Source organism: Anneissia japonica, unplaced genomic scaffold (assembly GCF_011630105.1).
Source record: "Anneissia japonica isolate Jap-2015-1 unplaced genomic scaffold, ASM1163010v1 scaffold1511_len2985839_cov193, whole genome shotgun sequence".
NCBI lineage: Eukaryota > Metazoa > Echinodermata > Crinoidea > Comatulida > Comatulidae > Anneissia > Anneissia japonica.
In genome coordinates, this window is record NW_022685291.1 from 544950 (window position 1) to 567366 (window position 22417).

The window sequence follows — 22417 nt, forward strand, 5'->3', positions numbered from 1 at the left end:
CTTTTGTATGTTTACATTATTATTATTATTCAAAGTTTACTTCACAATACAGTATTGCAGTCCACTGCAAAAATCCAGTCTAAACTTGCTGGTACGGTCTAGTATGAAAATCCTTCCGTCCTATTTAAGGGTCAACAATACAATAGGGAGTGGTACATTACATCTGTTAATAATATTTAACTTAAGTAACAATTAAAATTTTGGAATTCTTCAGATTATATTTATTATTTTTATAACAACATTTGAAATTCCTTTATAAAGTACAGCATACTGTACATACATAATATATTTAGGCTTTCAAATTAATATAATAGAATTTTGAAAAAGAAACCAATAATAACTCTTCATCAACATCATACTATAACATTAGTACTGAAAGTGTTTGCATTGAAAGGCTGTGAAACCAAAGAATGATTGCACACATACACAGATTATTCTAAATAACGCTTTCCGGAGATGCAGAGATAAAAGCAAAATAATTCAAACCTAATTATTACGTCACAAAAACAACTGGTACTCGTCGCGTTGGCATTCTTAGGCTGATGCAGCATCTTTGTTAATGACTGATTAGCATATTTAGCTTACACGTCGTCATTGTATAATAAAATTCCTGATTCAATCAACGTTGCATCTTAGCCTCAATTTATACATTATTCTTTGTAGATCGTACTGTATATGAAAACTGGTGGTCAAGTACAGTAATGTGACAATAGTATAATATTGCTGCCCTCTCTCGGCTGTTGCACAGCACGTTTTGACTAGACACACTATCACTTAAATATTTTTAATTTATTTTTGTATATTTCAATATTTTATCAGCTTTCAATTAATAATTAAGAACAAGAGAAAAGAAAGCGACATTGTCAATCAACGTTTTGTAAATATTTAATTTACCATCCCTATGATCTACTCATGCTCATGTTTTTTTGTCAGCAAAATTAGTGATTTTCGTAGTAAACGTCTGTTACTGGACTTTAAGCCAGGCTCTAAGACATTGATTGGTGTTTGACGAAATATCAGTTGTATAACATATGCATTTTTTTCTGAGCCTATATATATATATATATATATATATATATATATATATATATATATATATATATATATACTGCCAAATTAATTATTTTTGTGGTACGTCTGTTTAGAACTGAAAAAATGAAAGGAAAAGAATAGAAAGATTAAGAAGGAAAAATAAAAGGGAAAGAAAGAAAGAAACCGAAATGGTTAAGAAAGGAAAAGAAAAAGTAAGAGAAAAAGTAAGAAAAAGGAAAAGGTAATCAAATGATAAGAAAGAAAACGAAAGGGTAAAGAAAGGAAAAGAAAAAAACGCAAGAGTAAAGAAAGAAAATGAAAAGGTAAATAAAGAAAAAAAAAGAAAGAAAACGAGGAGGTTTAAGAAAAAAAAAAGAAAGGAAATGGCACAGAAAGAGAAAGGAAAGAATAAGATGTGTGGAAGTGAAAGGAAAGGAAAATATAATGTAAGAAAAGCTAGAGGAAAGGAAAAACATGAAAAGAGGTAGAAAAATGAAAAATGTAATGAGGAATAGGGGGTAGGGGAAGAAAAGGTAACGAAAGAAATTACAGGGAAGTAAAGGAAAAGAGAGACGGGTCGTAAGTATGAAAGAAAATAAAGGAAAAAAAGAAATGGAAAAAAGAGTTAAAGGTAAGGAAATACGACTAAGGAAATAAATATTTAACAATTATTTTTAAAAAAAGGAAATAAAATTCTGTATTTTCAAATTATTTATTTATTAACATTATATATTTATTTTTTATTGCTGTTATTCATTATTGTTCTCATTTTTTTTTTGTTAGGTGAAACTTTTAATAATTTTTACCACGCCATGCTGTAAAGCGCATAGAGGTATTTACGTTATGCACTATATAAATTGACAATTATTATTATTGTTAACGTATATTCACGATTAATCTTTCAAACGCTGTGATAACGTATAATAATAATAATAATAATAATAATAATAATAATAATAATAATAATAATAATAATAATAATAATAATAATAATAATAATAATAATAACATTGCATTGCATTGTTCGTAAAAATGTTTGTCACTGGTGCTGGGAACGTCACAAAAGTGAGGGTGGGGGTTGGGTGGGTAGGCCCGCACAGTAGAAAAGTGGGTGGGCCAATGGGCCCCCGCTTCAGTTAAGTTAATTGACTAGGTTTTTCTTGATTTTGGCAGGCATACTGTACATCCATGCAAAGACCAAGTCCGTGGTACATTCAAACGTTGGATAACGTCATTTTCTGATACTTTAACGTTCAAGGACGCATAACGTGTTGTTTTTTTCCAGTATACTCTACTGGTGTTTGCTGGGCTCTTCATAAAACTGAAAAAAAAGAAGAAGTTTCTTCGTCAATTATGGACGGTTAGTTAAATAAATACGGCAATGCCTTTCCTGTATTCTTTTGCATAGGAAGACCCTTGAATTGGTAATCATTTTAAGGATTTCGTGGTTATTCTGTAAACAGCGAAAAATATTTTTTCCCAGATTTTTTTCTATTCTAATTAAATGAGTTATTCTAAATTGATACAGTAATTAAAGATTTGTGAATCATTTGCGCAAAAGTGTCATACTATTTTATTGATAACATTAAAATTATTGTAATTAATAAAGCCTACGTCATATTCGATCCTAATCATCAATTGATCATTATCGATTAGCAAATTTGGAATTTGCTGCTTGTGGGCTGTATGCGGTCCTGCTCGACATCAGTTCGTCGCGATCTTTACATTTCATTTTTTTTTTCAGTAAACATAACAAAACATACGCCCCTGCGGTGGTTTTTAACTCCAATATGGCGTAGAATTGACTGGCGTCGCTCAACACACCTCGATAATTCATTTTCCGCTTTTAATTTCCTCTTGTCCTAGCCTAGCCACAGTATGTCAAAAGGCCGTTTCAAATCATATGTGAATTGTGGTGAACCTAGTATTAGTAAACATGCTCCTAGAAATGTGAGTTTGTTTACTTCTTTGATCCATCATTACTTTAGCCTAAGTAGGCCTAGGCCTAGCTAATAATATATTAAGCTAGGCCTAGGCCTACTACTACTAGCCCAAGCAGGCGGGCTGGTACAGTGTTATAGCCTAGCCTATTGAGCAGGGTAGGCTAGGCCTGCGGGGGCTAGCCCACTATTCTCCTTCGCCAGGCAGGCGTAAGCTAGGCAGGGCCTATGGTATTACTCCTTAAATTGATTCAATAAGAGTATTATTATGGTAGGGGTGAAGACCAACCTGTGTTCTGATCACTTACCTGTTATATGACATCGTTGAAATGTATTATTGAATGTCAGATAGGGACTAAGCCTGCCGTAAGTCTAGTAGGCCTAGCTCTCTAAGCTGATATATAACATAACACCGTATAGGATTTCTTGAACAAAAGGAAAATATAATGTCCTGCTAGTATTAAATATTACATTCTTTATTATCACCTGTTTATTATATTTTTTTTTCTCTGAATATTTTTATCATAGCCTACAAACAACTAATCTTTTAACAATAACATGTTTAATTTCAGTACTTATTATTTTAATTATTGTCATAATTATATTTTATTATTGTTTAGTGTAATATGTAATTATGTGAAGTATTTAAGAAAAAGGATGAGAATAGGCCTATTTATACTCTATGTACGACTTTTCCACGAATCAGTAGACATCTTGAAGTGATGACAAACAACCCAAGTCAGTGGTGCGTACCACTGGGCCTAGGCATTACAGTGCAGTAGTACTATTACAGTAGTACTCTAGACTAGCACTGTTTTAGTTACTATAATGAGAGTTGCCTATGTTAAAAACATGATATACTATACTTTTCTATAAAACATAACATGTACTTTATTATAATAAGAGAAATCTGTATGTTATCGGTACCTGGATCAGTAACAATATGAAAGTACTATGGTAACTGCACTGCAATGCATAGACCTATTTTAATACACTACTTAGATAGGCTTTTCTTTTTCCATCTTGATTTCAGAGGTCAAAAACATTTTTCCATTTTTTTTTCAATCATATATTGGTGTAGAATAGTTTTTAAAGAACATTTTCCAGAAAAAAAGTAATGTGATACGACTATCCGTTATGGAGTTGTGAATTTTTAGATAAAATGAGGACAAGAATTCAGCCTCAATGCTTATCTTATTTCTGTTGGTTACGCACCACTGACTTGGGTTGTTTGTCATCACCTCAAGATGTCTACCGATTCGTGAAAAAGGCGTAATCGGTCGAATAAATAAATGAAATGAAAACATAATGATTTAGTTCGGTTGGTGTAATTTTTACATTATTTCCCTGTTTCTCCATGGTACTGTTGTACTGTATAGTTGATCAGTCATTATTTGGACATGGGACTGTTTGTTCATCTTTAAATTAAAAAATATTTGAAACCATTGAATATCAATCAGTATTTATTTTTGTGAAATGTATTGCAGTGTATGTCTATAGAGCATTCTATATTTCCATGGGAACAAGGCAGCACAGTGAGACAGTGCTGTGTGCTGGGTTGATTGTAGCCTTCACTTTTCTATATATTAATAATTAAATATAAAATATAAAGAATAGATACAGTAGGCCCCTACTCAATAAAATGTTTCGTAGAGTAATAATCCAGCCAAATGTGGATGATTGGTAGACCTGTGCCAAGAAAAACCCCTTTTCACATGTAGGGGGATCATAGAGTAGCTTATAACTACAGTTTGCTATAATTTTAGTATACTTCCACATCCAGCCCAAACTGAAGCTGTATGTCTAACAACTCCCTGGTCTGGCCGTCTGGTATACTTTTTTTTTTTTTATTGAGGAGCAGGCAGAGAATATGAGTATCATATATAAAAAATGTGGAAAATTGTGAGCTATTCTACTCATTAAATATATTGGTTAAAATTTTAATTATTATTATTTTTTTTTTTTTTATAGAATTTACAACAACGTCAAGAACCTCACAGGACATCTCACCCTGAACCCAGGCTTATTGAAGGTACTCTAGTTAAAAATAATTAGCTTATATCTTTCATTTTTGTTTGTCTATATTTAAAGTACACTGGATTCTCCATACTGTACAACCATATAGTATACTTTATTACTAATGGCTAATGCTCTAACAACCATTATGAAAGCGAGGAAGTTTAGGAATGCAAGGCTTCTTTCTCTCCGAAAAGAAGTTTGAATCCAAATGGAAATTTTCTGTCAATCAATTAGAAATGATATCATATTACCACCATGAAGCTTCCTTTTCCCGTCAGGTTCTCTATTATTATCCCCTAGATAACAACTGGAAAGAGAATTGACTGATTTAAAATAGGGCGAGTGTATTAAATAAACTTTTGATAGCACATCATCATCAGGTATAAATAGAGATAAATTAAATATTAAAGTTATTAATAACACAAGTTTAATTAATTATGACTGAGTATAATTTTGTTCTTGATTTATAATTTACTACATTTATAAAATGATAACAGTGTTTGATAATTGCTATAATGGAATTACCAGTTTGGCTAAATGTTAACCTTGATTTTTTTTGTATGCAATCATGAATATGTATGTTATGACTAGATTTAAAAATTTTTATAATAATCTATTATAAATAATATTCCATTGAGGGCAGTATTTGGAAGGATATGAATTGTGTCATGTTGTACATAGTATCCAGTTAGCATTGAGTGTTAATTTGACAGTGTAGCGTAACTACATAGAGGAAGTTGTCCTAATTATTGAGTGCCTAAGGGAGGAAACTGTGTGGAAGCTAATTTGGAAGAGCCCCAACGATGATATCATTCCCCACACTTGTTCTTTAGCCTCACATGACAGGTTAGCCACGCCAAAGGTTGCAAAAGTCTCTTTATACTGCCTTAAAGTAATTGCAATTTTGACACAAAACTATGTTGCTGTGTGTTCATTTACTGCTGTTCTTATCTGCATACAGTATAATTTGAGTTTATACTACTAGGGACTTGAGAAAGTGTCCCATTTGTTTGGATGTTTATGGTCTTGTGTCTTTGTTTTTTTTCTTGAACATTGGAATTATACCCAAGGATTTTACTTATGTATTCTCTTATGAGACCAACTAGTTTGGAAGTGTGTCTATTTCCAGGTAATCATATTAAATATTCACCACTTCTAGATCACTTCATTTAATATTGAAAGTATTGCAGTATGATGACTGACTTGACATATTACTGTAGCTAAGAGTTTTCAGAGTTGAGGAGGTAGTCACATTGTGTCTGCCATGACTAGCAAAATTCTAATGTATATACGTAATCCCTAGTTTATTGTGTGTTTTGCACTGAAAAATGATTTCATTGTTGTATTTTTTGTTATTGTATGTAGTGGTTATCAGTGTCATAATCTTTGATATCAATGGTACTGTTAATAGTGGTAGTAGCCACGTTTTAATGTATTTTATTAGCACAGGAATGTTTCAATCATTAACTAATACTTGGCAGAAAGTAACTAGGAAAATAGGTCTGCAGACTACGGTACATTAAATGTATATTGAGACATTGGCAAAGGCCTAAGGTTTGCGTTGAAGTCAGATATGTTTTTTTGAAATGTTGGGATAAATTTCTTGGCCTAAATTTTTGCCCAGGGATTATTCTTCAAACAGGCCCTATTTTATAGATTGAATGAATGATTGATTCGTGGCTTAATTGATTAAATGTTTTAATTGACTAGAAGTTAATGTAAAAGTTTATCATTAATAACATATTGGTCAAATGATTCTGATCCCAGAAGTTATTGCTCAAATTTTCATCGTTTTTTTTTTTTTACAGGTGAACTGGTTATCGGTCAAGCCCACAATGTTCTGAAGTTTGACGCATTCAGTGGGCTCAACAGTGGCATCTCGGGTTCTCTTTATTGTACAAATTTCAAAATCAGTTTCTCAACAGCTACCAAGCCATCCCACGACCTGGTCAGTAAAAACAACTCTCATCTCATTGCTTATGTACTATAGCTGCAACCAGAAACACAAGATTGATCAAAACTAGCCTAATTTGCTATGTTCTCCTATACTGGAAATTTAGCACACATCCAATTAAGTGCCTCTAAGTTAGTGTACAGTAGGCTATGGTTACCATCGTAAAAAACCAATAGCCCTCAAAATTCTGAAGTATTTATTTGAAAAGAGCGTAAAAATTAAGTGGTTGATAACACATCCATAACTTTAAGAATCGATACCCTTTATTGTTGTACTCCAAACATGTGAAATATTAAATTAAATTCTTGATGCTGATAAAGATGTAGTAGCACTAGAAAATGAAAAAAAACCCCCCAAAATATATACATTTTTCTAAAACTTAACTACTGTATACAATATCAATAATGGCATCATACACTAAAAAATGTTGGTTGCCATGTTTTTTCAAGTCCTAGTGGATTAATTTGTTTTGAATTTTAGACTTCACACTGTGCATGTTAGCAAAGAGTATAAATAGAACAAGAGAGCCAACAACGCTCATTGGGAGCGTAAAAAACGATACGCTCTACGCAGCTAGTGTAGAACGCCAACTAACGCTTGTATATGTTTTATTACCCAGTACTGCACCGCGCACTGTAGGTTTGTCTGTTTATCTGTTCTCCACAAGATACGAACGGGACTTTGCTCTCTTGTTCTATTTATACTCTTTGATGTTAGTTAAAAGCCATCTGATGTTATTATTCTTGTAGTGTTGCCAGATGCCAAATAGATAAATATATTTGATCTCTGCTCACAAAGATTTATATGTGATTTCCTTGGCCTAATGCTAGAGTTTATGGCTGTCACTCACCTCATGCATTTGGACTGATAAAATTCTAAACATTAGTTTTCCTACTTATCATTATCTTCATCATCATCATCATCCTCATCCGGTGATCATCATCATCATTATCATCAACAACATCACCATCACCACTAACATCTTCAACATCATCATTACTTTTGTCTTTATCATCATTATATTCATCATCATCTTCTTAATCATTATCGTCCTTATCACACAAGGTATTTAGAGGGCAAATAAATAGAAGTTAGAAACAACTGAATTCATTAATTTTTGCTTTTATGGGCTGGAGACACCCACGTCAATATCCTCTGGAGTCAGGCCAATAAGATGAGACCTTTCAGAATTAGGGATGATGTGATTTGATTGCATCCTTCCTGCTTCCATGAATGAATGACTACCCTGAGACTATATTTGGCTGAGATAGCATTAGTATTGCTTTGTGTATTGATGTCTTTATTTGGACATTAAAGCCTTCAACATAATTTAAGTAGTAACAGGTTGAATTACAATGCATATATAGTAATGAAATATATACAGTATTATAAGAAGAAAATATAATACAACAAATTTATTTATCTTAAATTTGTGAGTGCATTTGAAATGGCATTTAGGAGAGGGGAAGCTTTGATAATGCTTTTAAACGACCCCAAAAACAAATTCATGAAAAATTATAATGACCAGAGATTCTCATATGGTTTGTTCTTTTGGTATTTTATAGGTCGAGCTTGATCATAAAAACCTTCTGTATAAAGAAAATGACATTCCGTTGACAAGTGTAGAGGCTGTTTATCAAGGTGAGATAATATAAACAAGCAATTTCCTCCTCATATTCGATAGAAATGTGTGTAACTCCAGTTCATAATCCAGCATCGCCATACTCATTATTATTATTTTTATTAGCTTTATTTTTGTAAGCTTAAAAAAAGCTTTCTGATCATTGAATTAGTTATTAATAGGAAAAAATGTAAATAAGTAGTCTACATAATCCTAATTTAATTACATTTGAATTGATGTAGAAACAAAAACAAACATTGTTGCTAATAGTTTCTTATAACCATTGTTTCATACAGTTTTGTATTGAATGATAACAGCCATTTTTCTATTGTATATTAACACAAGTTGGAATAGAGAATTCCTGGTACTTTTTGTCAATGGTGTTCTCTTTAAAAAAAAAAAGGTTAAAATTTATAAAAAATTTGTAAATATTAAATTTCATGTTTGAACCTTAGCCAATATGGGATGATATATGATAATATATTGCCAAAAGCAATCACTTATGAACAACTACTATATACATAACTTGAAATTCTGTATAATTATACAGTTTTATAAACCCAGTATGCCACTAACCATTGCTTTCTGATTGTCTGTATATGGAAATGTAAACACTTCTTAAGTCATATAGTTTTTTTAAAGTCTGTATTAAGTGAATTTAAAGAAATTCTACTCATTTAGTTTCCTAATCCTTTCAAGTACCCATGTGTCATATACATTAAAAAAGGAATATTAATAACGCCTTTTGATGATTTTGATCAGTTTCCCAGATCTAACCTAATCGTACAAAATTTTGTTCTGAATGATAAATCTATGTGAAGGACAAGCCAATTGTTGCCTGTATACTGTATGTGTTTTTTTATGACTTGTTTATGTCTAATCTACATTTTTAATGTTATACTGGATGTAAAGTAATCATAAAACATTAAATATTTGAACATTAAACATTGTCTTATTGTATTGTTCTAATGTTATATACTTCCGTAATACAATACTAGTTACTTGTGCACTTAAAAAATGTAATGATGAAATACATTATTAAATATTGTGTATTTTTCTTATATTTTTGTAGTATCTTCAAACAGACGAAGACTGTTGTCCCCAAATAGTACTGTTAGCAATGGAATTAAAGTGCTTGAAATCAGATGTAAAAACTTCAAAGTTCATACATTTAGTTTCAAGTTCACTCTTAAAAAAGAAAACAAAACTGTAAGTCTGTAAATTAATTTTAAATAATATTTGTTCACTATTGAATTATAAAAAAACCAAGTTTTTATGTAAATGGTAAGAAGATATGTGTTTCATGTAGTGTACTTGTCCCTTTTTGGATAGAGGTTATGATTTTTCTCCACCTCTATTGCAAGGCAGAGAAGAGGATGTTTTGTATGAAGAAGGTCTGAACTTTAATCTGAGAAGGAAGGAACTTAACTTTGCATTTACTCCCAAGATAGTTTGCCAAATATGACTATAAGAGCTCCTTAATTGGAGTTGTGTATCCAAGTGTGTTGAAAAGTATTACAAACTAGATATAGTGTACTTATATTTAGGATTGTTGTTTCGCTTCAATAATGAAGATGCATTTTCTTTGAATGAAGTGTTGTATAAATATACAGTAATTGTTTTTTTTATGTTGACATACAATAAATTGATGAATAATTGAATATTTGTGTCAATAATAATTGTTAATATGATAATGATATTGTATAGCTGAAAGAGGGAAATAACAAATTGAGGTCATATATCCACATAAGTATAATCATGAAGAAGCAAAAGGATAAGGAAACAATAATTTTTCTTGCTAAACTAGCATAAAAAAATTTAAAATATAAATTATATAATTTTTATATAAAAATATAAAATAATATAAATTATAAAAATATAATGATGTAGATAGTGATTCTGATAATTTAACATTTTTGTTAAGAATTTATAATTAAAAATATTTTTCTACTTATTTTATATTTTAATTGAAAGACAATAGTTGATAATATTGACCACATATTTTTTTTACATACAGATTGTGAACACAATTCTTCATCATGCATTTCCAAAAAAACTTGAGCTTCTTTTTGCATTCTCCTTTCAACTGCCAAATTCTCAAGCTTTGACCCCCACTGTTACCAATCCAGAGAAAAATCACAGCAAATCGAATGGCCGATCGATTAATCTGACCAAGTTCTTTCGCACTACTTCCCCTACGGTGCCCCCATCACCAACTCCATCGCTGAGCGAGGAGCGTCCGTCACGGACGCCTCAGTATCGTAAAGTGTCCGACTGGGAAGCGGAGATAAAGCGCACCAATGGCTTGAACCTTAGGGTGACATTGGCCAATCAGGCCTTCAAGATCTGTGACAGGTATGACGACCTATTTGAAGTGTCTCATTACTGCACATCATAAATATTATTGAGCCCACATTAGTTTTTCCATGCCTTGAAAATGTAAAGATCCTGTATTCTTTCCTTGATTGGATCTGATGCAGTAATGATAATGAAGGTGATGGATGACAACCGAAAATTGTCACAATTACAATGACAGTGATGATAAAGAATGATGATATAATGAATGATAAAGAAAAAAGTGATGATGAAGATGATGATATAATAGATCATAATATAGATAATGATATTAACAATAATTGTTTTTTTTAGTCTTCCTGAATACTTTGTTATTCCAATGGGATCTAAGGCTAAAGGCAGGGATTCCTTATTGGATGGTGACCTCCACACAGCGGCTACCCATTTTGAAGGTGGTAGAGTCCCAGTAAGTATTTTTTTTTATTGGTGTAGCATTTAGCAGTCCCGATGTTGCCATCATTAATGACGAGAGACGCCACAATATTTATTTTATTTATAAGCCATTATTTATTCAACAGCCTCTAGAGTGGGTGGCACAGCAGAGCTGACTTAATCATAACATCATTACAATCCATATTGTGTATACTGTAGTGCATCTAACCTTGTAAAAATAACACAATAATATTATTTACGCAGTTGGTGACACGCAAACACCACAATACTTCAAGCCACATACTCGACTATATTACAGACTAGGTAGACTCTCTTCTACCAAGTTTTAGGGCCAACTTCACGTCTTAAGACTTTGATCCGAGCCAAGCACACACACTGCATCTTATAACCGTCAGCCGACGAATCCATCTCCACTCTCTGTCAGTGCTTTATGATACAACGCCATCTGCTGATTTTTTGTGGCAGTCGGAGTGGATCGTTATTAAAAAAAATTAATTGTGCGCATCATTGCATTCCGTTATCTATGGAATTGTATCGTCGATGACTATTATTGTTTAATTAATTAATTAAATGTTATTGTTATTTATTATGGTTATTATTATTATTAATAAAGAACTAAATTCTTTTACATATGTTAGTTTTGGTCTTGGAGCCATTCAAATGGTAGCATGTTGATTCGTATGTCTCCACTTCGTGTAGATTCCCCTCACCTTGATCAAGAAACAAGGTAAAGTGTTAATGCATTATTTTGGTATGATTATTTGATATGTTTATGTGATGAAGAACATTTAATTGATTTTTAATGTTTGTATTCTGCTTTTTGGGATGTCCCTATAACAGTAAAAGGGAATTTAAGGGGCAATCTAAAATGTCAATATAAAATTTTCCCCTACCCACTGAAAATTTGCTAAGAAAAAAAAAGTATGATCAATTAGTTAAGAATTACCACATATCACATTATTTTGTCAACAAAACTCCCTCACTCATTCATCAAGTTCCCCCCTCCCCCCTGAACAAATTACTAAGTATTTATCAGGATTTGAAAACAGACAACTTTATGAATTAATTTTAATTTTTTTTTAGAATGTTGAAGATAATTCAAGCCTGTCATCCATATGACAAATACCCTTTGACTCTTGACCTTAATGCGACCTGTCCGTCAGTCAAGGATATCCAGTCAAGTTTTCAAAAGATCAGGGAATTGTGTGTCCCAGGTAAGAAGCATTTAACTATGAAAACTTCAAAATTCATTTCACCCATAAAGCACATTTATATTAATGTCTGAGACTTTACATTGAATTACATATTTTTTCTATTTTAACTTGAAAATTTTGGGGGCTGCGCAGGCACAGTGCAGCGCTAGTACGACTTATATTGGATACATTAATTATCTCTATTCCCGCCTATTTCCCACGTGAGAGTTCATTCAATGAGTTGACTAAGCAGATTCAATAAAGATACAGAATGATTTTAACAAGCTATGTGTCTAAGTTAAAAGAGGTGAACATTTTTGTTTGGTTTTATGTGTCTTTCAGAAACATACAATTCATCATAATTATTTTCATAAACATGGGAATATCAATTTTATTTGAATAGTCTATTCAACTTTCGTTCATGGTTTTGTTTTACTATTTTTCTTATAGGTTCAAAAAGTAAGTTTATGTAAAATTTTGTAATTTGCATGAATTATTGTCACTCATGCTCAATTTTGAAAACAATTCCTTGGAGAATGCATCTATAATTTTTTTCTAATTTAATTTGAGCACTAATTTTAAAGTAGAGTTGTCCTTAATTCAGTATCTTAGTGAAAACAGTTTATTATTTAGTATTTTGTGGTGTTTATGTGATCAGTTGTATTAGAAGTTGTATCCCCCTCCTTTCTATTTTATCATACCTTTAATAAATCACAATTAAGTGTATAAACTAGGTTTTTTAATAAGATATATATTTAATGTAATGAATAACAGGGTAAAAATATTCAAAACTATTTAGTACATTAGTAAAAAGGTTGTACTAAATTGTACTATTACAGGTCAGTGTAATGTAGGTTGCAGTATATTAAACTATATAAAAACATCTGTTTTCTTTTATTGATAGGCTACCAGTTTAGAGATATGGACTAACATTAACCTATTGTTATATTTTTGTTAATATATTATTGTATTTGTTAATACAGTATCACTATTATTACTATGATCATCATCATATTCATCAGCATCATTATTATAAGTAATATTATAATTTTATTTTGTAAACAAATGCTTACTACTTATTTATCTATTTGAATAATATTTTATGAGGGTGTTCCATCCATTCAGAGCTGATCAATTAGGCCCCTGCTTAAAGCACCATCTACCATACCATACCCTACCATGTACAATGTTACTTAAAATATGATTCTAAAGGCCTGTTTACACTATGACGATAACGATCAACATTAAAAAGCAATTGTTCATATAGAAAGCAAAAGAAATATGAGAAGTTTTCACACTAGCACGATTCGATAACGATTTATCGTGTATACGATAAAAAAAAAACTAATTTCACAAATTAAATTAAATGACGTCATAATCATGGGAAAACGAAAAAAATTGTTTTTGCTACTACGATTTTGTCATTTTCCCACGATTATGATGTATTATGATTATGTTATTTGTAAAAATAATTTTTTATCTTATGGACAATAAATCGTTATCAAATTGTGCTAGTTTGAAAACTGCTCATATCTTTTATTTTCTATATCAACAATTGATTTTAGCTTTTTGCCTTTGATCGTTATCTTCATATTGTAAATTGGCCTTTCAAAGTATATGTTTATCTAACTAGAAATTGCAAGTGAAGTACTGCGAAGTACAACTGCATATAAATGTTCTTCGAACAAAATTATTTATGCGAGTCAAGTGAAAATAATGAATAATAAAAATATAACAAATAATATGAGACACGACCCATTGTCTAGCTCATTGGGTAACAATGTCGTAATTTTTCATTTTTGTCAAAAAGTGTCTATAGTGGTGAATTATGGTTTAGGTTTTTTTCATAGACTGCATGGTCTAGGAAGTGTACGGTACATTTTTTTTATGGGGCAAGTTTCCAAGGCCGGGTTTTCTAGGGGCGAGTTGACTGCCAAAGAGTGTTGCCAAAGTGCGAGCCAGCGTGTTATTTGATCAGAAGTGCGAGACATCGCAAGTGTGAGCCAGCGAGCCATGACGTCACGACAATAGATACGAGACGTTACTTGAGTTGTGCGAGGTATCGGCTGAGATTTGTGGAGTACAAATAAAAAAACAACTATAGGTCTAATAATGAATTATTGTGATGTTAAATAGACATTTTAGCTATCAAGGAGCGACGTTGTTTTTCATTGGGACCTTCATTCCTTCATGGCTATAGGCCTATACCATCCTAGCTAGTCTAGGCCTAGAGTAAGATAAGGCTAGCGCGAAATGCGGACGTTGGTAAGGGTTGGTTAGTCTACAAACGTCGCCTAAAGTAATTGATTTTACCCGGCAGAACGAAAGAAGGAAACTCTGCTTTTCAGTCGTCTTAAGCCCTTGTTTTTTGACAAATAATGACCTTTCAGAGGTCAAATTGCTGTCAAGAATATGAATTGGCTGCTTCGCAGCAATAAATAAACAAATGCATAATCAGTTTGTACAATCAGTCAGAGAAATTTAAATCTTTTTAAAGATTTGTTTTGCTTCACTTTCATATTTTTATTTGCATTCAAGTAACAGTAACATGAGTCTTTCACTTCAGAATCATATGAAGGTTAATAGAAGGATATTCTAAATTGAATAATACTTATGTGGAAATGCCTTGACATGCCAAGGACAGCTTGATTCAGGATACTTTCATGTGTTAAATAGAATATGCACTAAGAATTTATTGTTGTAACAACATGAATACTACATGTATGGGTTTTTAAAAAAATTATTATTTTAGTAAACTTGCCTAATTTATTGGTTTTCCCAAGTGTTAGAAACTTTTGGAGAGCACCACCAGCATCTGGTTATGTCAAGAAACTTTTTATGTTGTTGAATTTGGATCGCAGACATCCCAGAAAAATTATAGTATAGAACACCATGCAAATAAGTAATATGGAACGCCATTAGTGCAAAAATCAATTTATTCTTAATAATTCTTAATAGTTTTTACTGATTAATACAAAATTTAGGGACTGGAACCTAGTCTATTATTTTATTTAGGTACATGAACCACAAATTGCTAATAGCAAACCAGTACATTTAGGAATATCCTTCACAAGTCAAACATACATACACACCCACACACACCCACAGGATGCTCTACGTTAAGTTTTGTTATGAGGATTATGGAGTGGAGTTGTTATTTACAAGAACTGAACCCAGGATTCTAAAATTAAAATGCAAAGATCTTAACCAGCACGCTAGAACTTCATATTTCAATATTTTCATTCATTGTATAATATAACAAGTATTTATTCCAATATTATTTTATTTAGTGTATACTTAAATCTTCATTTTGATCCAATAGGATGTAAGTTTCCACTTTTATGATGGTATTACATAATATAGATAATTATAATGAAACATCCTATAATTTATGATTTACCATATCATCACAGTTCAATCTCATGTATATAATTTGACACAAATAAGCTTGTAAATATGTATGAGCTTAATTCATGCATCTGTCTCTTCAATCTGTCAATTCAAATGTTCTTTTTCGGAGTCACGTATATGATGATGATGTTGACAAGGTTTGCAAATACATATATCTAGCAGTCTCCTTTAACTTTTCACAACAGAGGCAGGTCCAAAAAAGTCCAATAGCCTTTTAAGAAGGAAGAGCTTGGACCCCAATAAAAGTAGCCCAGCTAAACAGATCGCTGAGCTTCGGAAGGGTTTGTACTTTACTGTTTGTAAAATCAGTATTATTTAATAAAGAGTAACAAAAACATTGACAATTTTTTAATTTGTTTTGGTAGATAGAAAAGGTGATGGTTTTGATTAATTGCTGCTTTTCAGAAGTTTATATAAGGCTTGTTTTTATTGGTCGTTTGTTGAAGCATGCGACCTGTTAACCTAGTTTAATTGTTTTTTGAAATATGATGGAAGGAAACCAGGTGTCAAAGTGAAGTAAAGAGTGAATAGTGATTAACAGGTGTTAGATATATTAAAGCAGGTGGCTGGATTAATTAACTTACCAAGCTAATTGCAGGTGTGTAATGAAATAATTAATCAGATTCGAGAAAACTCTTGTGGAAATGACTTTACTAATATTGATGTTTCCACAAGAGCTAATTTTAAACAAATCATTCCGGAATATAAGAAGAGGAGAGTAGCATTACATTTTTGTCTATATCAGGTCTTTAATGAATAATGCTTTAATTGCTGAAGAAACATGTCTGTAAAATGCTTCTTCCTAGATTCCATTGCTTATTATAACAAAAAAAATAATCTTCATCGCATTCTGTGAATTTTAGGATGCTGTTGCAATAAGTTGAAAGGCTTACTACTTTTGTCTGTTGATTTTTGTTGGATGTAAATTAACATTTTGGACCTATTTATTTTGCATATATTTATTTTTAAAGCAAATGATACAGTTTTTGTTGTTATGTAGTCTAATTTTCAGAAAATTATGTGAACTTGCTTGTGTACCTTATTAGTTAATGTTTTCAAACTGGTTGCTATGGTATTGGATTTTGATTGACAGCTCTCTATTTTAAGGGGCATGGCCTCTTCTTTTTACGATTTAAATTTGTCTGAACATCTGAATGTTGGGAAAATCTTACCAATTCACCCATATCCGTATCATTTATTTTTGCACCCATTTTTGTAACTCATACTTTCTTTACTTAACAAATTCCAGACAAATTTAACATCACTCCTAAATCACCAACTCTTAAATACTCTCTTTCTTATATGAATACTCTCAATGTAAAATATAAATATAATGTTTTTAGCAACCTGTGAAAATTCTGTTCACAGAAACATTAAAAGAATTCTGGAACACAGATGCAAGATGGCTGTCAAGTGTAGAGGCAACAAAATGGCTTCAATATATCAGGTAAATCCATTATCAGCTCAGGCCACTAAATAATTAGGGAAGGGAACTTACCTCACATTTTAAGGTCTAGAAAAATTAACCTAAATCATCATACAAAATGACAATTTCGCCTGGTAGCCTTGTTAAATTATTTTCTGAATTATAACATATTGAATGCAAATTTAATACAAATACTATAAATATATACGTAATCTTAAAGGTTAGATTGGAATACATTAATAAGATTACAACTATACTTGATTGTGGTGCATGGTTAATATAATGGTAGATTTGAAAATTAATGAATATCCTTATAAATAGTTTTCTTTCAAATTCATTTTTCCAGAGCTTGTCTTTCAACTGCTGCATATGTAGCGACAACAATCGCTCATGAGCAGAAGTCGGTAGTTCTTAAAGGTAGATTCTATAAATCAATAAAATAGAATAAGCAATTTATGATTATCATTTATCTATTCTTATTTTATTGGTATTGGTTTTTTGATTGTATTTCTTTTATTGTATTTTTATTGTTTTATTTTTAAGAAAATCATCGACAATGTTGTGTATTTTTCTTTGTAAATAATGATATTAGTAATATTAATAGTAAGAATAATTTATTGTATATATTTTAGGTCAAAATAAAATGTAATTTTATTGTTTATTTCGACATTTGATATTTTACCTATTTTCCATTAAAAAAAAAAATTATTCCAGTTTAAAAATGTGGTCACATTAAGGAGATAAATATAATATTGTGAATAATATATTCATTCTATTTTCCAGAATTTACTGGCCGAGACTTTTCATGTGTCGTCTCTTCTCTAGTACAACTAATGCTAGATCCATATGCAAGAACTCAGATGGGTTTTCAAAGTTTAGTTCAACGTGAATGGGTCATCGCAGGTCATCCATTCCTTACCAGATGTGGACACATCATTCCGTCAGATGGTCAAGAGGTCAGTAGAACTTACCCACATGGTGCAGTACATTTCATTGACCAATGGGCATATCCAGTCAGTTTCAGGCACAGGATGGAGAAATAACATTTAGAGCTCATGCTCAACCTGTGATTGAAATTAATATTGAGCGTAGCCAATTCTTTTTTTTTTACGAGTGCCCACACTCTAACTATTTTTATTAAAGTGCATTTATATGGCACTCTACAATGAAAACACTACCTAAAAATTTGTTCACATTTTGACCAATAACAATCATAAAATATGATCTCTAGTACATTAATTGGTATAATGCTTCACCTAGGGTAGTAACCATTAATTGATATAATGCTTCACCTAGGGTAGTAAACTAATAAAAATGTCTGTTTTTTCAACAGTCGCCGATATTTTTACTTTTTCTGGATTGTGTCTTCCAACTAATGGAACAGTTTCCCGACGTATTTGAGTTCACGGATACATACCTCATCACGCTGTGGGATAGTACGCACATTGGAGTCTTTGGCACTTTTATATTCAACAACGAGAAACAAAGAGTGCAAACATGCATGCGTGGGGAAGATGGCAAAACAATTAAGTTACCGACGGTTTGGGCATGGACGCTTCAATATAAGATGGAGGATCTTGCTTTGTTTAACAACCCGTTGTACGTTGCAAAGCATGATGTGGGCGAAAATTTCTTGGCGACATCTTTAAACAACTCAATTGGATTTGAGGACAGCATGCAGCTTGGGTGCAATCCCGGTGTTTATCGCAACTCTATGCATTTATCCGAGCAAACAGCGTCCATGTTTGAGGACTATGCAAAAATGAAACGGACTTTCAGTCTGCAACCGGGTAGAAATAAACGCACTGGTAACGGAGCACATTCATCTGGTGCAACATTTGAACTACCAGAGACAGAGATTGATTTAATCGTGCCACGTATAAGTGGACCGTACATTAAATTATGGATGCGATCGTATCTCAGGTGGATCCCGAGTATACACATTGTCGGGGGCGGTGCACCAACACAGTACCAACAACAATGCAAGGTGGTTGACGAAATCCAGCAATTACGGGACCAAGTTGATCAGCTCCAAGCTGTATCACCGTCAAGAGTGGTAAAACGCAGAAGCCAGTTTTTCTTTGCTTGCGATGCTGATCGTGATGGAATGCATGGAGCAGACGTAGTTAGCTCTGCCTTTCCATTTACGACCAGTGATCTATCTTTCATTGGTGGCGACCGTAGATCTTTCATTGGCACACCATTAGCATTGTTTTTAAGGGGTCAAAGTTTATTGGACACAGACACAAGTGCACTTGAAGATCTAGAAGATTAATTTATCAGTGCTAAAGATATACTGCCTGTCAAAAAATTAAAAATACAGGAAAGGTTTTATTTATATGCCCATTAAGTGACATGTAAATACCTTTTTTTTAACATGTCAATTAAGTGACAGTTAAATTTTCTTCTCATTCAGATTTATAATTTTAAGTTAATAACTTATATAGATGTACAAATTAAGGAATTGAAATTTTTAATTACTTTAGATCATGGTAGACAGTATATCTTGAAGGATTTATAATTAACCTGGTAGAGAAACTATTTAGATTTCATTGATTCTAAATATCTGTTCAATATTATGATTTAAATATTTATCATATTCTTGATGTTTTAAGTACATTCTATTAAAATATTTGTTAAGTATAATTTCTATTTATCTTAACTTTCTATCTTGAAATTTCAATATTATTTAACTTATTAATATGAAAACAAAGTTGATCCTCGTGTAAATAAATAAAGGGATTATGTAAAATAGTAATATAATTGCAGTTTATATCATTACATGTACGGAATCATGTATTTTCATATAGATTGAATTATGGTACTGTACTTACAGATTTTTATACTAATTTTTGTGGTAATAGGATATATTCTATGAAAATATTAATGTTAGAGAACTAGAAACATTTTAACAAAGGATTTCTTTTATTAATATTATTAAGGTTGAATATATTCTTAATCAAATTATTGTATTAAAGTCAATAAAGAAATATAATTTACTTAAAAGTACTCTATTTAAAAGTTGTTTGTGTATGTTAGATTGAACCAGTTCTTTCAGAATTATTTTTACTTTATAAACTGTGTTTTATTTTTCTTTTATATTGTAAGGGTTTTTTTTTTTTAATGATTTTAATGTAAATAATTTGTACGAAATTGTGCATTTCTATTCAGATGCATGACTTGAGAAACCTTGCCAATAATAATAATTGAAGTAAAACATTACATGGGAGATTCACACATAGGTATTCTTAACTGTATACATGAAAATAACTGATTTTTGGGGCAGTTCAAGGGTCACAAGACTCCCACACAAGCAAGCAAATTGTAAATTGATGGTATTTGTATTTTTTTTACTACTGTATTATCAATAGTCTCCTGGGGATTGGTTAGCGATGGGCATAACCACGCACAGCAGAATGATGTGTTCAGAAAGCTCATTTATCAGATGTCCTGGAAGTAGTTTCTTCTAACTTGGGACTCCAGGGCAATTGCGCATACACAACTTTAAAAGTGAGCAAGTTCTTCTATCTAAATTACAGGATGTTTATATTGTGACAAGCATGTAGATGAATGCTGCTTTAAGCAATATTAACACATACATAAGTTCCTTTAATCCTCATACCAGCATACTGTAGCCAATTGTAAAACTCAGTAACTTTGGCATTAGTAAGTCTTTTCCAGTAAGTGACCCATCATTTTAAAGCTTACAATGTGGAAAATAAGAATAAAATATCAGTCATTTTTTATTTTAGTCACTGATGCTGGATTTGGGATGGCTAGCCACATATGTATTGTATATGCTTGATTATGGTAACTAGATTATGTCAATTAAATTATGGAATATACAATTTTCTGAAATTAATAGTAGAACTGTTTTATTTCATTAAATCACTCAAGACCAAGATGGTTAACATTTCTGTGTTTTTTTATTAACATTTCAAAAATAAAATAACATATTTCTATTCCATACAATGTTTAGATTTTATAAACATTTTTGGTATCAACAAAAAAATCAACATGTAACTGGATGGAAGGAAGACCATGTATAACCTTGTTGACATTTGAACATTAATGGCCTCTCATGATGCTCAGTTCAACCAACCATGAATCAAGATCTACTTGAAGATTGTCCAATTAAGATATATGTGACTGGCCGACTGTGGCAAAACAAGCCGTTTGTAGATACTGCATGAATTATTCTTTAAAACACTTGTTTATTTAATGGCAATTGGATGATTAGTTATCAATATTTACTTCATTTGATATCAGCGGTGTAGGTTTAAAAAATAAAAGCTTCTAATATTCAAAAATCAAGAGTTTATTATTAAGATTTGTATTTTAAAAATAATTTTAATATACTTTTCAGCTAGATTTTGTGATTGATATTTTGCAGAAATAATGTTCTATAAAATGCAAAAACATGAATATGTTAAAAATTCTGATTCTCAAAAGTTTTGTGTACTTGTGGGAAATTAGGAATTGCAACAATTTGCGGGTTTTGCCAGAGCCAGTTACATATTTGAAAAACAAAAAAACTCTTTGGTCGACTTTGGTTTCCTTTTGATGCCCACCTCCTATTTATTGTTCTTATTCTCATTGAAACCACCTCAGAAAAAAGGAGCCCATCCAATGTACATTTGGCATAGATTTAATTCATCAGTTGCTTCTTGTATCAAATGATGAACATGCCCTTGTATTGATAAAGGGAGACCATGTTTCTTCTTCTTGTTCTTTAGTATTCCCTGCAACCTCAATTCAATGTCAGTGACATGAGTCACAGCCTACAGAAAGAAACACGAATATGCAAATAAACACTATTTGATAAGGTTGAAGGTTATACATTAGCCAATGAGGGGAGCAGTATTGTAAGAGTAAATTTGGAAAGTATTTTAGACCTGAATGTGAAATTGCAGTCAATTTACAAATTAAAAAGTGGCATTTTTAAAGGAAACTGAGGATCATAGTGTGGGAAAGTTAGAAATTACTGGTACACTATGACATTATTAATCTAACTTATGTCCAGTGATTAATAAAGGAGAAAGTGATAATTTGTGTTTTACTTGACTAGAAGTA

General features: G+C 31.6%; 2 protein-coding genes across 6 annotated transcripts in view; one reads left to right on the forward strand and one right to left on the reverse strand.

Moving 5' to 3' along the window:
- Positions 1–2790: 2790 nt before the first annotated feature.
- On the forward strand, positions 2791–21249 carry LOC117109890 (myotubularin-related protein 10-B-like). 4 transcript variants are annotated; one of them, XM_033252368.1, is made up of 14 exons: positions 2791–2982; positions 4944–5004; positions 6800–6939; positions 8511–8586; positions 9639–9775; positions 10584–10921; positions 11216–11327; positions 11953–12041; positions 12398–12528; positions 12958–12966; positions 17287–17365; positions 17691–17761; positions 18128–18300; positions 18678–21249. In XM_033252368.1, exons 1-14 carry the CDS (start codon positions 2911–2913, stop codon positions 19617–19619), a joined length of 2430 nt encoding a protein of 809 aa, XP_033108259.1. In that variant the 5' UTR covers positions 2791–2910; the 3' UTR covers positions 19620–21249. The 4 variants fall into 4 exon arrangements, with proteins under 4 accessions (XP_033108259.1, XP_033108243.1, XP_033108267.1 ...); XM_033252352.1 differs by lacking the exon at positions 12958–12966 and adding an exon at positions 16104–16199; XM_033252376.1 differs by lacking the exon at positions 12958–12966.
- LOC117109879 (serine/threonine-protein kinase ATR-like) overlaps positions 20826–22417 on the reverse strand; it is a 31030-nt gene continuing 29438 nt past the window's right edge. For both annotated transcript variants that reach the window (XM_033252341.1, XM_033252331.1), the window contains exon 60: positions 20826–22125. In XM_033252341.1, coding sequence (XP_033108232.1) covers positions 21952–22125 — 174 coding nt within the window. In that variant the 3' untranslated portion in view covers positions 20826–21951. The remainder of the gene's footprint in view (positions 22126–22417) is intronic.

What these genes read in the sequence shown, in the direction of transcription:
- LOC117109890 (XM_033252352.1), top strand. Translation starts at nt 2,911, where the DNA reads ATGTCAAAAGGCCGTTTCAAATCATATGTGAATTGTGGTGAACCTAGT. An exon ending in GATCGCTGAGCTTCGGAAGG is followed by an intron (nt 16,200 to 17,286) that starts GTTTGTACTTTA and finishes TTCTGTTCACAG; the next exon opens with AAACATTAAAAGAATTCTGG. An exon ending in AAATGGCTTCAATATATCAG is followed by an intron (nt 17,366 to 17,690) that starts GTAAATCCATTA and finishes TCATTTTTCCAG; the next exon opens with AGCTTGTCTTTCAACTGCTG.